Below are 15,037 nucleotides of genomic sequence, written 5' to 3' on the forward strand. Positions count from 1 at the left end.
ATCTGTTCTGTATCAGTTTTGTCAACGAATCAAATGTGAGAACTGCTCTAAATTGGTACCTTCTGTTTGAAATACACCTGAACTAATTTCATAAATTTATCCTGTCTGCAGAACCTGAAAATAACCTGAAAAAAAAATCAAACTTAGGGACTACTTAAAAGAAGAAAAAGATGTAGTCATTAGAAAATAAATGTTTACCTTTTCTTTTTAGGTCAGAAGACTTGTCTCCACTTACATGGTATCTTTCCTTACCTCTATGTACCATATGATGGTTTTGGACAGCATCCAGAATACTATCTTCGTCAAGTGGCATTCAGCATTGACAGAGCACTTAATGTGGCTTTAGGCAATCCGTCTTCTACTATTCAACATGTTTTCAAAGTGTCATTAGTATCTGGAATGTAAGTATGACCTGTTAGGATTTTTGGTTATTTGCTTTGAAATGTTTTTGCAGTTGTACTATATAGAAGCACTTACTATGGACTTGGGTGACTGCAGTGCTTTTCCTTTTTTTCTTTTTCCCCATGTGTGTCTTCATACAGGCCTGTACAACTACTAAATAACTCTTCTCACTTGCTTTGATTTTAACATAGTCAACAGGTTTTCCCCCAAACACTTGCCACAACCATTTTTTCCTAAACTTGGATCCTAGTGTCGTATCACTCTTCCAAATCTGTTCCTTTTAGCTTTTTCTGTCTCTGCTATTACAGCAGTACTTTCCAGCCAGCATTTTCTACCTGTGGATTATTCTAGGTTCCCTGTGACCAGGCATGTCTTGCAGAAGCCTGACTCTAGGTCTCCTTTTCTTTGTAATCTAAGATAGCCCCTTTAGGAAGCACATCACAGAGACTGTCAGGTCGTGTTTATCCATCTGATTCTCCCAGCAGCACAGGCCATGAAGTGGAGAGTCTTAAACGTTAATTTACTTATCTGTCAAGCTGGCTGTTGTGTTTTATTTGGTGTAGCTTTATTACTGCTGGAACTATATGCTATTATTGAATGTTAGCATTTTAAGGATTCTCTTAATCCATTTTTATTTAACTTGCATAACCAAGGACTGAAAAATATGTCAAATCATAGTGAATAATAGGAAGCTGTTCTGGAACAGCACAGTTAGTCTATATATGCATTGAATTTTTCATCTTCAAAACAATGTGAATGCTAATTTTCAATACTGCGCAGCACTATCTTTTTTTTTTTTTCCATGCACTTTTGAAATATGTTCTTTCTAACTGTTAAGTTTAGGAAGATAATCTTTCTGTTCCCAGCCAGTTTTAGTGGTATCTTCTAGATATTGCTAGTAAAGTGGCTACAATAACTTCTTTTCATTTTTAATCAGAACTTTCTGTTGTGTTTTTGCAGTAACAAGGAAGGTAACCCACCAAATTTCTTATTTTTGTTCTTTTTGTGAGAACTATATGAATTGTAGTATAGCTGTTCATCTCAACAGTGAAAGCTGGGCAGAGTAAACTGCTGAAGACAATCTTTCCCTCGAATCGGTGAGAAAACAACAGACAGATTAGGAGAACCTGCCTCTTTTTCACCTCTCTTGCCTTAGAGCTTCAAAACAATCATTACTGAAAGTCAGATGCTCATTGCCTCAAAGAAGCATAGGAAAGAGTATTTTGCTTGTTTGTGTAAGAGGCTAATGGGAAGCACCTAACAGCAATTGTAACACATCTTCATCTTACCTGGGTAGATAGGCATGCTTACGTAGTCACACAGATCTATTTGTTTTCTTCTGTTCTCACCTGTGTCAGATTGTGCTCATATAGTGTCTCTGTGGTGAGAAACTTTTTTTTTTTAAGTCTTGGAGATTATCTTATCCCTTCTCTTCTGCATTAGCAGGAAAATTGTTATGTAATAAAGGTGTTTGCTAAACCTTTATAAGTTTAACATAAGATTTTTGTGGCATTAACTTCCAAACATAGTGGAGGTCCAGGAATAAAAAAGAGGCAAAATATGCTGTCCTTGTGCATTGTGAAGTTGAAGTAGGTGTTCATAGCTAACCTTGAAAGTGTTGTCAATCTTGCTTTCCCTGCTGCCATTTCAATGAGTATGGATCAGTTGCCATGCAAGTACTGACTTTTTTTTAAAGTAGCTTTTAATTTACATGCCTACAGCACATTGAGTCATTATAATTCAATGTATATAACCTGTCATTAGGTTTATACTATCTCTCTAAGAAAGAGATTGATTCATTATACAAGATCTGATCTCCTCCTTTTCAGCTTAACAGCTTTAAGTTTGTTGTTTCAATTTAGCTCAGTTTTAACATCAAAAACTTTTTTTTGAACAGTTCAGTCTAGCTTTTGGAGATATTAAATGTGTGAATATGTAACCATATTAAGGATAGCAGTATTAATGCTGTAGTTGTGCAGTTCTGCTGAGACTGCATTTAATTTAGGACTGAAATCCCTCTTACTACTGAACTTCATTTTTTAGACTTAGCAGGTAAACATCCCAGTTGCATTTTTTATAATATTTTTGATAAAGAGATTTTATTTTATTTTATTTTGTAGAGGTAACATTTAAATGTATGCTTTCCTAAATTTCTGTTGACTTTGGTTGTGATTACTGCAAACTGTAGACTTCTTGCATTCACCAATGTGTTGAATTATGGCCTGTTTCCTTAACATACTGTTTTACAAGCATGTTAGATTAGATTAGAATTCTGGATGCTGAAAAGTCAGTAATTCAGTCAAGTAATACCAGAATTAATGCTGCCTGTTCAATGTCAGTTTGGTCTTGACATATTCATTATGCTATGTATTCTTTAATTGCATTCTCAAATCCTATTTTCTTCAGGATTCATGCCTCATTTAGTGCACGAGATGATTAGTAATCACTGAAAAGGGGCAGCTATTCACTCTTTTAAGCTGTTCTCATTGTTCAGTTATTTATATTACACAGCCAGTATTTATATTTACATTCGTTTACACCTGATCTGCAGAATTAATGTCCTTAAGTACTTTGCTACAGCATTTATCAGAAAGGCTGAATGCTGGTTTTGAAGCAGTCCAGCACTTCAAATTTGTTAAAAGTACTATTTTGATGGTGTGCCATCAGTGCGTTTACATGTGGGGAAAGTGAGAAACAATGTTAAGCCGGAAGTGCTTTAGATACTTTGACATGCATAGGGCCTATTCTTTTTATCTTTAACATTTTATACAGTAATGTAGTGCTCCTCTTTAGCCTGACATGGGAATTTTTATTCTCCTGGATATGCAGTTTATCTCCTCATTTTTTTTCCCCAGATTTTAATACTCTTTATAGTAAAATGCGGTTCAATAAATGCCACAGCATAACTGGCTAGCTTCTTGCTTTTACTTCTTCCTCTCCAGGCCTTTTTATGGTTACCATGGAAAGGAGAGACAGTTTATGAAGGATTTACTTTACAATCCTGCAATGATAAAAAGGTAAGGATGTGGTGATACGAAGTTCTGGCTGATTTCCTTATATCTTGTATTAAAAAGTCAATTTTGAAGCAAGATTCACCTACATCTTAATAAAAGCAACAAAATTATTGTCCAATTTTTCAAATTCTTCAAAAAAATAAAATTGCTAATTTTAGGCACACGAATAATCTTTTTAAAGCAATAGCATGTTAGGAAAGCAAGACAAAAACATACTTGCCTTTAGTTGTCTTGGATTAACTGTAATTCTTGAACACTTGAACAAATTTGCATCGGGTTACTTTTCCTGTAACTCTTAAGGAAAACAAGAGAACAATGTGGTACTCTTTCATATAATATGAAGTTGATTTGGGTAGTTTTTAAGTTTAAATTCCAGCACCCATTATTAAATTTAAAATATACTTGGAAAACTGGATAGCTTTTGTTATTAGACAGTTTCTCTGTCTAATTGAGTGTGTGGTATTGCCTATCGTAACTGGTGGTTTTTTGTTGTTTTTTTTTTAAGATCTAATCCATGATCATAAGATAGGATTGTCTGGTTTTTGTTCTAGGCTAGTAAAATTTTGCATGATGTTAAATTTCTGTCTTAATGTAATCTATATGCATGTATGATGTGACAGTTGTTTTGAACTCTGGAGCTTCTCATGTTTGAATTAGTCGTATGCAAATAAGGACTGACACTTCACTTAAATTATTCCTTTAACTTTTCTGTATAAAACTTTATTTTTTGAATGCAATTTGTTGCATTTAGAAATGCTTAGTGCTTTTCTTTGATTTATAGATATATCCTGTTACTTTGAGATAAATTTATCACACCGATTTATAATTATCCAAATACCTGCAGTTATTTCTTAATGTGTAGATGTTTAAAAGAGCAGATTTGTCATGCTTCTAGGAAGTTGTGAAATACTGGTTCTGTATATACAGTAAGTAACTTTAAAACCATGCAGGACATCTTCGTATATATGTCAAGGAGAATAGAGAGACTTTCAAAGTTATTACTGGTGTGTAGGCATACAGCTGCCACAGTTGTTCTGTAGAAAGATTTCCATGGACGATAGTGGCTTTGGATCAGTTGCAGGAATAGTACATGGTATGATGTTTTTTCAGAGGGTTTTTTGTTGTGTGTTTTTTTTCTTTAAGCTGCAGGATTCACAACTCCTTTGTAATTAACACCCAAATATTGAATCGTTATTAGCAGAGATCATTTTTGTGGGTCTGTTATTGTGACAACAAAATTCTTAAATTTTGCCTTAGTTGTATTTTTAACTTAAGAAGTTTACGTATTTTATATTTCGATAAGATCAAATACCAATATTGTTGTACTGGAATAACCTTTGTTTTATGTCCTGACTTTCTTTAATTTTAGAGTATGTGAGCTTCTGCAAGGTGGAGCCATAATGAACAAATCTTACCAGCCTCATGAAGCCCATATTCCCTACCTCCTTCAACTCTTTATAGACTACAACTTATATGGAATGAATTTAATAAACCTGGCTGCTGTCAAATTCAGAAAGGCAAGGAGAAAAAGTAAGGTGTTTATTTCTTAAGACCAAATAATTGTTTTGGAGGTAAAAACTACCATTTTGAACAAAATGTCACTAGCTGTCAGACTTTTGCCGTAGACTTTTGTGGCTGAATGGTTATCATGTGTAGTTTCCCTATAGTTTGCTTTCTTTGTCAAAACAAAGTCCATGTGTAGCTTTTTACTATTTTTCCTTTTTGTGCCTGTGTATTGGGATTGAGGAAGAGTCTGCTTCCTGAAATGAGATGCTATACATCAAGAAACACGTGTTCTGTCAGCAGTGCAGCTGTGACCATTTTCACAAGATAATCACACCTCTTTTCAAGTTAGAAGATTAAAAACAGTTGATATTTAGTTGAAGAATTTACATGAAAGATAGCATATTAATACTGTTGCTTTAATTTTTTGACGTTTTTGACCCCTATATCAATTATAATTCTTTTTTTTGCTGTGGTGTAGTGTCTTTACAAAATTATGGCTAATCACTATGCTCTGCTGACAAATAATGTTTTTAATTGAAATACTTGTGTTTGTACTAAGGTCATTTGCTCTAGGGTGAAATTTGAAATATAAATGTCTGAGCAAAGGAGGTATTTCAAATTTTTATTTTAAAAAATCAGTTTGGCATTTTGAGTGTACACATTTACATAAAAATGAAGTTTGGCAAGAACATCCATGATGTTATCTGAATGCTTCAGTATAAAGGGGAGATAACAGTAGGAAAACCATAATGTCTTTGGTGCTTCACATTTAGAAAAATAAGTATTGTTTACTTAAATCATAATCGTTCCTACAGCTAAAGCAGGAGTTGAAAATAATGGTGAAGTGTCTTTCTGTAAAAACAGCAAGTAAGAATCATGCTGACTTTTAATTTTTTCCCATTATTTTTATGCATATATATTCAGACAGCAATAGATTAGTGCATGGGGTTTCATAACTGATTCTCGTCTAAAGAAAAATACTCTTTTCATACTCAACAATAGGGCACACTTTTTGCTGGTGTCAAAACTGTAGGAAGACAAAAGCTCAGCCGCAGACAGAGCATCTTCAGGATCTTCAGTCCTGAGGAAGTATAGTCAGATACCTTTAGCCTTCCAAACGTCCAAAGTGGCCTTCTGGAGACATGCACGTATTGAATAGTTGCTCCCATTCTGTTTCCATAGCTCTTTTCCCTCTCTCTTTCAGATGAGAGATGAAAGACATAAGCTATTTATATTCTCCTTCATCATTTATTTAAGGATGGGAGGCCTAGGTCTTGAATGGGAAGAAGAGGGTGAAAGAGGAGCATGGACTGAGACCACTGGATTCTAACTATTCTGGTAGGGGAGAATCCAATAGGATAAAAGCAAGAAAATGACAGACTACCTTGTCCTGGCTTGATCGGATAATGGCAGCAGTGCTCCTAGCAAGTATCATACCGCTTTGAGTGGCTCCACATCACACACCTATAAGTAGCCTGCCTCAGTCTGTTGCAGTCCCCAGGCACAGGATCACTATCTACTTACTACTCCTAGCACAGCAGCTGAGCAACAAATGGTTTGTCCCTGGCACAACCTTATAGAGGCAATGCTGTCAAGAGGCCAGCTGTACAGCAGCCCTGAGAAGCACCATCCTTTCTAAGCTCAGACCTGTTGGAGTGGCGTAGAAGGCACAGCCTCTGCTTACAACTGACACACTTACCTGCCTGTTCCACAGCTTCTGTGACTTGGGAGCGTGCATTCATTTTAGTCAAGTGTAGTTTGTGCCATCCAGGCCAGGCTGAACATTGTTTTTTAGATGGCAATAAAAGCCTTTGCCTAAAGATGTGCAGCACTTACTTTTCTTCCCTTGCAGATGACCATAGAAAAATCGGTCTGGCAAGGAATAAAAAATTCAATAATAGATCTGTTCCTAAATGTAAGCAAGCAGCCTCAGGCCTGTTTCCAGTGGTACTTTTCTCATTGAGATAAGATGACTGTTTTGAAGGCTGAGAGGTGTCAGCAGGCAAATTTGTAGTAGCAGGAATACTCTGCCTTCATCAGCCTGTATCCAGAAGATGCAGGAGTTCTTTTTTTCAAGTTCTTCTCTTCATGGATAGTGAGGAAGAAGGCTGCAAATTCATTTGTGCACCACATGCCACTAAAACTATTACAAAAACTTTTCTTTTCAATAGTTGAATATTCTTCTGTAATATGACTCTGAAAGACCTTGATGTGTCACCGCTACTGTTTTTAAAGATCTTTGTCAAGAAAAGGGGAATATTGAGTGTCCTTAAATCTCTATCCCTATGAGTAGCTTTACTGAAGAAACAAACTGATACAGGAATTTGAGCCTCAATTTTTAGAAGTATTTGAAAGTAGCATTCATAGGGAATAAGAGAGGGGGTAATGCACTCAAACTGCTCTGGTGTAGTATTTGAAATGCATATGATTTTTAAAAATAATAGTATATGTTTTACCAGTTGGCCTATAATCTTGCATAGCTGCTGTGATGTATTTTCCTTTAAAATATACATCTATTCAGTCCCATTTCATCAGCTCAGAATAATCAAGTTGCAGATGAAAAATAACAAGGGATGTTTCCATGCATAGTCAGCTTGCATTTTAATACGGAGAATTAGCTGATATGCCACACAGTAAAAACATGGCTGTGTTTCTTCCTGGACCAGCTCTGCCCAGGGGCAAGTCGTCACTTTTGAACAGCACAGACACTAAGCTACACTAGGTTTGAGCTGGGTCTGTGCAAACGGGATCAGATATTTTGTGTTGTCTTTCTGGAATCACCTGCTTAGGCATCGCAGTGCATAGACCATCTTAGTGCAGGTGTGGCTGAATGTGAGCTAGCTCCTGCATCAATACAAACATGACTTTTCACCACACTTGAGTGACACGTTTCCAGTGTGAGTTTAGTGTCTGTGTGCCGTGTCAGTGCACTTAAGAGTCTGATGTAGGGGCAGGGTTTGCAGGAACTAGTCTGGGTGCAGTAGGGTTGGTCTGGAACATATTTAATTAAGCCTGCTGGATTTCAGTTGCTTCTATTTGTAGCTTCTAAGGCACTTTTGGCATGGTGTTTCCCAGTGGCTTCCGTAGTAACTAAATTATTCAGGGCTTTTTGCTACATGAGATATCCTTATCCCTGCTGTTCCCAGTAGTGGAATTCACATTGGCAAGGCTCTGTTATGAAATTTACTTTAAAATTATAGAATAAAAATACATATTCTAATAAATACTTATTTACTGAAGGCCTCTGACAATTGAATTGTTCAATTAGTGTATCTTTAACAAATGCAAAAGTGTTTGCTATTGCTGAAAGGTAAATTTAATACGAAAAAAACTGCTAGGGTGTGACACCAACATAGCTGAGAAAATTCAAGGTTCAAGCTGGTCTTTCACATAGAAGTGGGAGACTGAGTAATTTTCAGTCTTCTCCCATTCCGCCTCCCCTCAGCTTCATTCTTGGGCTTTTTTCTTTCTTGTGCCACATCCTGTGTATATTGTCTTTCCTTCCTCTGAAGAGTGGATGTTCAGGAGGAGACCACAAGGGAGGTAGTAAATCTTCAGAGGGAACTTCTTCAGCATGACTTTGGAGAACACTTCCTTAAACTGAGACCTCCGACCAAATTTACATGGTGTTTTCTTTATTTGTAGGTCAGACAACATCTGCCTTCATTGCAGGTTTCCACTTAACTGCTACTGCCACTGCGTCTGGAATATATCGTGTATTCTCTTTCAGCTTGCAGATAAGAAAGAGGAAGAGTGTGAAGTAGAACTTAGTGTTTTCTTTGGCTTCTGATTTCCATTGGGATCTGACCTGAGGACCCAGACACTTGGGAATTCTGAAGTTTACATCAGACTCTGCATGATTTACTTTGAAACTCGCACAAATAGGAAAAGATTGAATTTATGTTAAGATATGACTAGAACACAGCAAATTTAATTCTAACAATGTCAGTGTGTTGAGAATATATTTTTCTTTTTATATGTATCTACATGTTAGAAAGAAAGTTAAATCATTTAAATGATAGCATAGTTACTTTCTGAAGATGATATCAGGCAGTGCTGTTTATTCTTTAGGAGCATTTGGACTGGTAATATTAAATAATAAATGCAATTATATAATTATATGTGTAAAAAATATTGCCGCATAAATGAATTCATTTCTCATTCTATTTTTCTTTCTAGATGATACATCAGGTGTAAGTAAACATCATAGAATTCATTTGCCAGAAAATTCAAACAGTGTATCTTTCACTGAATGGGAAGAAGATGAAATACCAAGGTCAGCATGCCAAATTTTTTTATGTATGCTGTATTTTCTTATATACATCAACTTGTATATACTACAGGGTTCCAGCCGCTCATTTAAAGGACTCTTTTATATGTTTTATATGTTCAAAAAAAAAAAAAAGTGCTAATGTGACACAGATGATCGTTATTTAGTTTCTTTGTATAGTTTTGGTCATCCCACACTTTCTGGTATATGGTTGTAAAAATCTAACTGGGAGATAACAATAGGAATATATGTGGCAAATTCAACTTTCTGGTTTTTGGAAGATATGTTTCTAGCTTGTGGTTTAACCCAGCAGGCAGCTAAACACCGCACAGCCATTCACTTACTTCCCCCCAGTGGGGTGGCGGAGAGAATCTGAAAAAAAGGTAAAACTCATGGGTTGAGATAAAGACAATTTAATAGGGCAGAAAAGGAAGGGAAAATAATAATAATGATAAAAGAATATACAAAACAAGTGATGCACAATGCAATTGCTCATCGCCCACTGACAGATGCCCAGCCAGTTCCCAATAAGCGGCCATGTCCGTCGTCCCCCCCCCAGCCAACTGCCCCCAGTTTTTTTGTTCAGCATGACGTCACATGGTATGGAATATCCCTTTGGCCAGTTTGGGTCAGCTGTCCTGGCTGTGCCCCCTCCCAGCTTCTCGCTGGCAGGGAATGAGGCCAAAACACAGCACTGTACCAGCTACTAGGAAGAAAATTAACTCTATCCCAGCCGAAACCAGGACAAGCTAATGACTTCTGATGAAAAGCTAAGCAAGTTTAATAGTTATAGAGAATATTTACACATCGTTCCACAGATTCTGTTTTTGTAATCACCTTTAATTAACATGAATAGTGTGCTGTCAGATTATTCCAATCTTTCCATTTCAAATAGTAGCTACATAAGAATCTCAGCTTAGAATTTTCATGTCCATCTCCCATGCTTTTGCTTTTTTCTAGACATTTTCTGGTCTACAGCTTGTAATTTTTAATAGCTTTACTTCTATAAGAAAAGGAATATATCTGGGGTGTTGGGGTTTTTGGGGCTGGGGAGGAGAGGAACAGACAGTATCTGGTGCTACTTCGATTTGTATAGTTTACCCATAGCAAGTTTATTCTTTAAGCTACTTTCTAATCTTTGACAGGTCCTGTAAATACTCTGTCATCTAGTAGTCTTCTCAGTCTCTGGGTAGTTCCTGTCATTCTTCTCTGAATAGCTTAACAGGCTCAATATGCCACACTGCTTGCTAACATTATGTACTGGGAGTATTGGCTTCCCCAGTAGAAATTAAGTGCCTTAAACCACACTTCAGATTTTTCTAGTGTGCAAAAACTTGAGCTTGTGCAAGGTAGCATCTGTTTTCCTGATTCTACTACTCCTACTTTAAGGAGGTTTTGAAACAACATTCATCTGATGGTTGCCTTGTGATTTTACTTGTGGTCAATCCCTATCCAGTTGTTCTTGGCCTATTTCTTCTCCTTTTTGGCTGCATACTTCGTTCATAGTCCATTTCAACTTTTATTTGGTTCGGTTATGTAAGCCAAGTTACTTAACCTTTGGGGGGTTGGATCATATGTTAGACCAGGATTATCTGATGTTACTTTACACAGATCTGAGGAAGGCAGATAAAAAGAAAGCGAAGTAGCACTTCCTGGCTGTCAAACCCAGAGAGGGATGAGCCCAGCATAGCAGGAGCCACAGCTGTTTTCTCTGCAGGCACTCATCCTCATGGCTGTATCCACAAGCCTTCTTTCCTCCTCCTGCCACACTTTTGTGTATACAGCCAAGGGTGCAACACCTCACTTGTGCCAGTCCTTCTCTGGTTCTCACACACGTTCCAGCAGTAGGATGTTAGCAGTAATGGGGCAAATGCCAAACCTGTCCATTTCCCTAGCATGCATTCTCTGTACTTTTGCCAGTAGGAATTTCTTTCTTGAATGTAGAGCCTGAATACTACATAGTACACCAAACAAATTCTCTGTAGCGCCATATGCAATGATACTGGTAGTTCTCTCCCTGATACATTTTACAGTCTCATTTACCATGTCACTTCAGCTTATAAACATTTTAGGATTTATTAGTACAAGATGTTTCTCCTCTTCCTTTTTTCCCAAGTGATAATATTCCATTTAGAATCCCTTATAAGTTCATATAGGGTCTTGCATCCCATTTTTAAATTTCATCCTGTTTCTATTATTCTACTTCTAAGTTATCCTGCTTTCATTGTATGATACTATGATCTGGTTATATATCCAGTATGTCTACCAGCTTGCCTTCAGCATTTTCATTAGTACACTCCTGCGTTTCCTGCCAACAACATTAATGAGATGTGAAGTAAACTCAGTCCCAGAAACTGGTCTATATTCAGTTATGAATTTTGTATCTACGCTCAGTCTTTTATATAACCAATAGGAATTTCACCTTTGGCCAGCTCTTAAAATGCTTTAATAATTTAGGAACTAATTTACATCTCCTCCAACTGAAATTGTTTCCCATTTGATACTGTGTCAAACATTACTTTGTCTAGAAAATGAATTATTTTATTAAAGGTGTTCTAGCATAGCTGTCTTCCACGTGCTGTAGGATGTACATGCCACTGCAAAGTAACAAACCTAAACTCATTTCCATTTGTGATTTTATTCTGTTCTGTATCTACACAAAATTAATTGCATGTTATAATTTCTCCTGGATTATTTATGGGAGGCATCAACTTGAAACAGTGTTCTTGTAATCAAACCCATGCTGCAGTTTGTCCCACTTTCAGCTTACCTTCCTACTTTATTTCCTTTAAAATTCTGAAAATTTGCATCTAGGTTGGTTTAATGGACCCATAATTGTCATGATCAACCTTGCTGAGGGTAAATCTGACCCAGATAGTATGTGAGATATTTATCCGAGGAAACCCTTGTAACTGTTTCCTAAAATGATTGTGACTCAGATTTTTTTCCATACTGTTTTTATTCTTGCAATCTACAGCATTACTTGGTATCTGTAAAGCCGCCCTTCTTCCTGTATTTCTGTCTTTCCTTAACAAAGTACATTCTGTATGCCAAACATTTGGTTTCTGTGTATAGCTAGATCAACAGCTATATTGATTTCTAGTTTCATGTGCAATACCAGCTCAGTCCCCTCACTTTATTATCCAGTCTTCTTGATTTCAAGATGAGATGTTTAACTGTTTTGTGAATTGTTCAGCAAAAAATTTTTACATACCGTATTTCACCATTTGACTGCTATTTCCAGCGGCATTTGGAATTTCTCCTGAGTGTCAGTACTGAACTTCTAAGTCTTTGCTTGTCCTTTATATCAGATACGAAGATCTCATAAGTCTTTCCCTACCTTTCGCCTGTACACTTAAGTTGTTAGTTGTTCTTTCAAGAGACAGCAAAAGGGGAAGACAGTCAAATGATGTTTGAGATGGCAAAATTTCTAGGGCTGCCTTGTATTCTTAGTGATTGGGATGTCTGTTTAGACTTACTATCCTTGGTTTTGTGTACATCGAGAATAGAGTTTAGAGATAGTCCAATGTGTATCTGCCACGTCCTTGCTGCAAGTGGCAGTTGACAAGTTCTCTGGTTTAACCAAGCAGTGCCAGTGATTTGGCATTTCTTGACTTTGGAGTACATCAAGTGGTTGAAATCCGATGCTGGATGCCTGGTAGGTAATATGCAAAATATTATTCAAAAGTTATGGATGTGACATTTGCAGCGTTTTGCATAAGTAAATGCCAGTGGTGGTTCCATATTTCAAAAAACATTTGAGAACTATGTCAAAGCTTCTTGGTGACTGAACTCACTCTTCAGTACTAGATAGCACCTTGCTACTCTGCCACTTCTCCAGAACAGTATTTAACCTAGCCATGTCCTGTCTTGCTCCTGGCAAATCTCTGAATTACTAACTTGCCGCTATAATTAGCATACTGTATTAAGCCAGGGACAGTTCTTATAATCTAATTCTAGAGTGATTCTGTTATGAAGTAGATAAATGTCCAAAGGCACTAGTGCCCAGGAATCCCTGATGTTGTAAGGCTTTTAGGTACGATACTTGCCAGTGTTACCAGACTGGAACCTACAAAGCCCACCTTAAAATAGGCAGTAGTCACCTGAGCCTGGCAGTGCTATCCAGCAGTTTTGACAAGGGGACTTCTTCACATGAGACACATTCATGTTATCCCTCAGGTAGCTGATAATAAATGATGAAACACTTCCATGATTTCCAGTGAGAAAACTTTCTGGTAAACATCAGGCTTGGAGTAATCTGCCAGTCACGTCTACCACTCGGACAAAAGTGTTAAAAGCAAAATGATTGGTAGAATGCTTTTGAGAAACACTTTCTTTTTTAAATCCTAGATTTGCTATTGAATGCTAGTTTATATGGAAATTGAGAGATCTGACAAATAACACTTCAGCACAGTCTAGCAGTTATGTAATGTTAAAGATTTCTGCTAGATTTGTGGCTGCCATAATTGTTTTTCTTGCTTGTCAGGATGTACGTGTTTTTATTTAGCCATTTGATTCTTAATAAAATACGTGCATTATTCAAGTCACTGGAACATCCTGCAAAGAAAGACATTTTTTCTTCCATGAACAGAATATGGAAAATTATTACGTCAAAGTTTAGAGTCCTTATCAGTGTAGTTGAGTGACACCTTTCAGATTCTCTGTGGGGTTAATTTTTAATCTACTATCCTCAGTTTAACATTATAAATACCTGAGATGTGGTCATCACAGAACTTGTTTCCCTAGGCTGTTAGTAATGTTGGTGAATTAAGATACTGACCTTGATGTCCATTCTTCAAGGTTTTTGAGGGCTTTGATCTAGCTGACTGTATATAGTGGGCACTTTTTTAACTGTGTGTCCACTGTTGCTTTAATTCATTGCCTCAGCATCTGAGGAACCAAACCTTGGTACGTTCTTTGAGCACAGGTTTCATCCTACATTATTGTTATTATGCCAGTGGACAGTGCCAACAAACTTTTACTTTTTTCAAAAATGGGGATCGTTCTCTCTGTCTGTTCTCAAAATAATTTATTTGGAGCTTTTTCTACAAAGGTATGATGAGTTTGTATTGCAGTTTTTCAGCATAGTGTGCAGGTATAAAAGGTAATTTTCAATGAATTGGTTTGAGTATCTCAAGTAGCCTAGCCATGGCAGCTCAATGTTGTGCAACCCTGATTTATCTTGCTTCTTAGGAGAGTAAACTTTTGTTCTCTTGCAGCGAGGTTGCTTCCATTCCTATGCCATCACACTTAACCCTGCCTTTCATATATCTGAATTACAGGTTGTACCTTGTGAACAATTCTATCTACATTCTCTTTTACAAAATGAAACCTGGATGCTATGAAAAGCTTTGGCTGGGACTTATCATAGAATCATAGAATAGTTTGGCTTGGAAGGGACCTTTTAAAGGTCATCTAGTCCAACCCCCCTGCCATGGGCAGGAACATCTTCAACTAGATCAGGCTGCTCAGAGCCCCGTCCAACCTGACCTGGAATGTTTCCAGGGATGGGGCAGCCACCATCTCTCTGGGCAACCTGTGCCAGTGTTTCACCACCCTCAGCGTAAAAAATTTCTTCCTTATATCTAGTCTAAATCCACCCCCCTTTAGTGTAAAGCCATTCCCCCTTGTCCTGTCGCAACAGGCCCTGCTAAAAAGTTCGCCGCCATCTTTTTTATAAGCCCCCTTTAAGTACTGATAGGCTGCAATAAGGTCTCCCCGAAGCCTTCTCTTCTCTAGGCTGAACAACCCCAACTCTCTCAGCCTTTCTTCACAGGAGAGGTGTTCCATCCCCCTGATCATTTTCGTGGCCCTCTTCTGGACCCGCTCCAACAGGTCCATGTCT

At 37.3% G+C, this 15,037-nt stretch overlaps 1 protein-coding gene across 1 annotated transcript in view; it reads left to right on the forward strand.

Moving 5' to 3' along the window:
- Positions 1-215: 215 nt before the first annotated feature.
- Positions 216-15,037, forward strand: part of REV3L (REV3 like, DNA directed polymerase zeta catalytic subunit) — an 82,310-nt gene continuing 67,488 nt past the window's right edge. Inside the window, exons 1-4 of the mRNA XM_019474616.1 lie at positions 216-401; positions 3,345-3,419; positions 4,786-4,946; positions 9,102-9,198. Coding sequence (XP_019330161.1) covers positions 400-401; positions 3,345-3,419; positions 4,786-4,946; positions 9,102-9,198 — 335 coding nt within the window. The 5' untranslated portion in view covers positions 216-399. The remainder of the gene's footprint in view (positions 402-3,344; positions 3,420-4,785; positions 4,947-9,101; positions 9,199-15,037) is intronic.

The sequence above is a fragment of the Aptenodytes forsteri genome, unplaced genomic scaffold, assembly GCF_000699145.1.
Source record: "Aptenodytes forsteri isolate BGI_AS27 unplaced genomic scaffold, ASM69914v1 Scaffold217, whole genome shotgun sequence".
Classification (NCBI taxonomy): Eukaryota; Metazoa; Chordata; class Aves; order Sphenisciformes; family Spheniscidae; genus Aptenodytes; species Aptenodytes forsteri.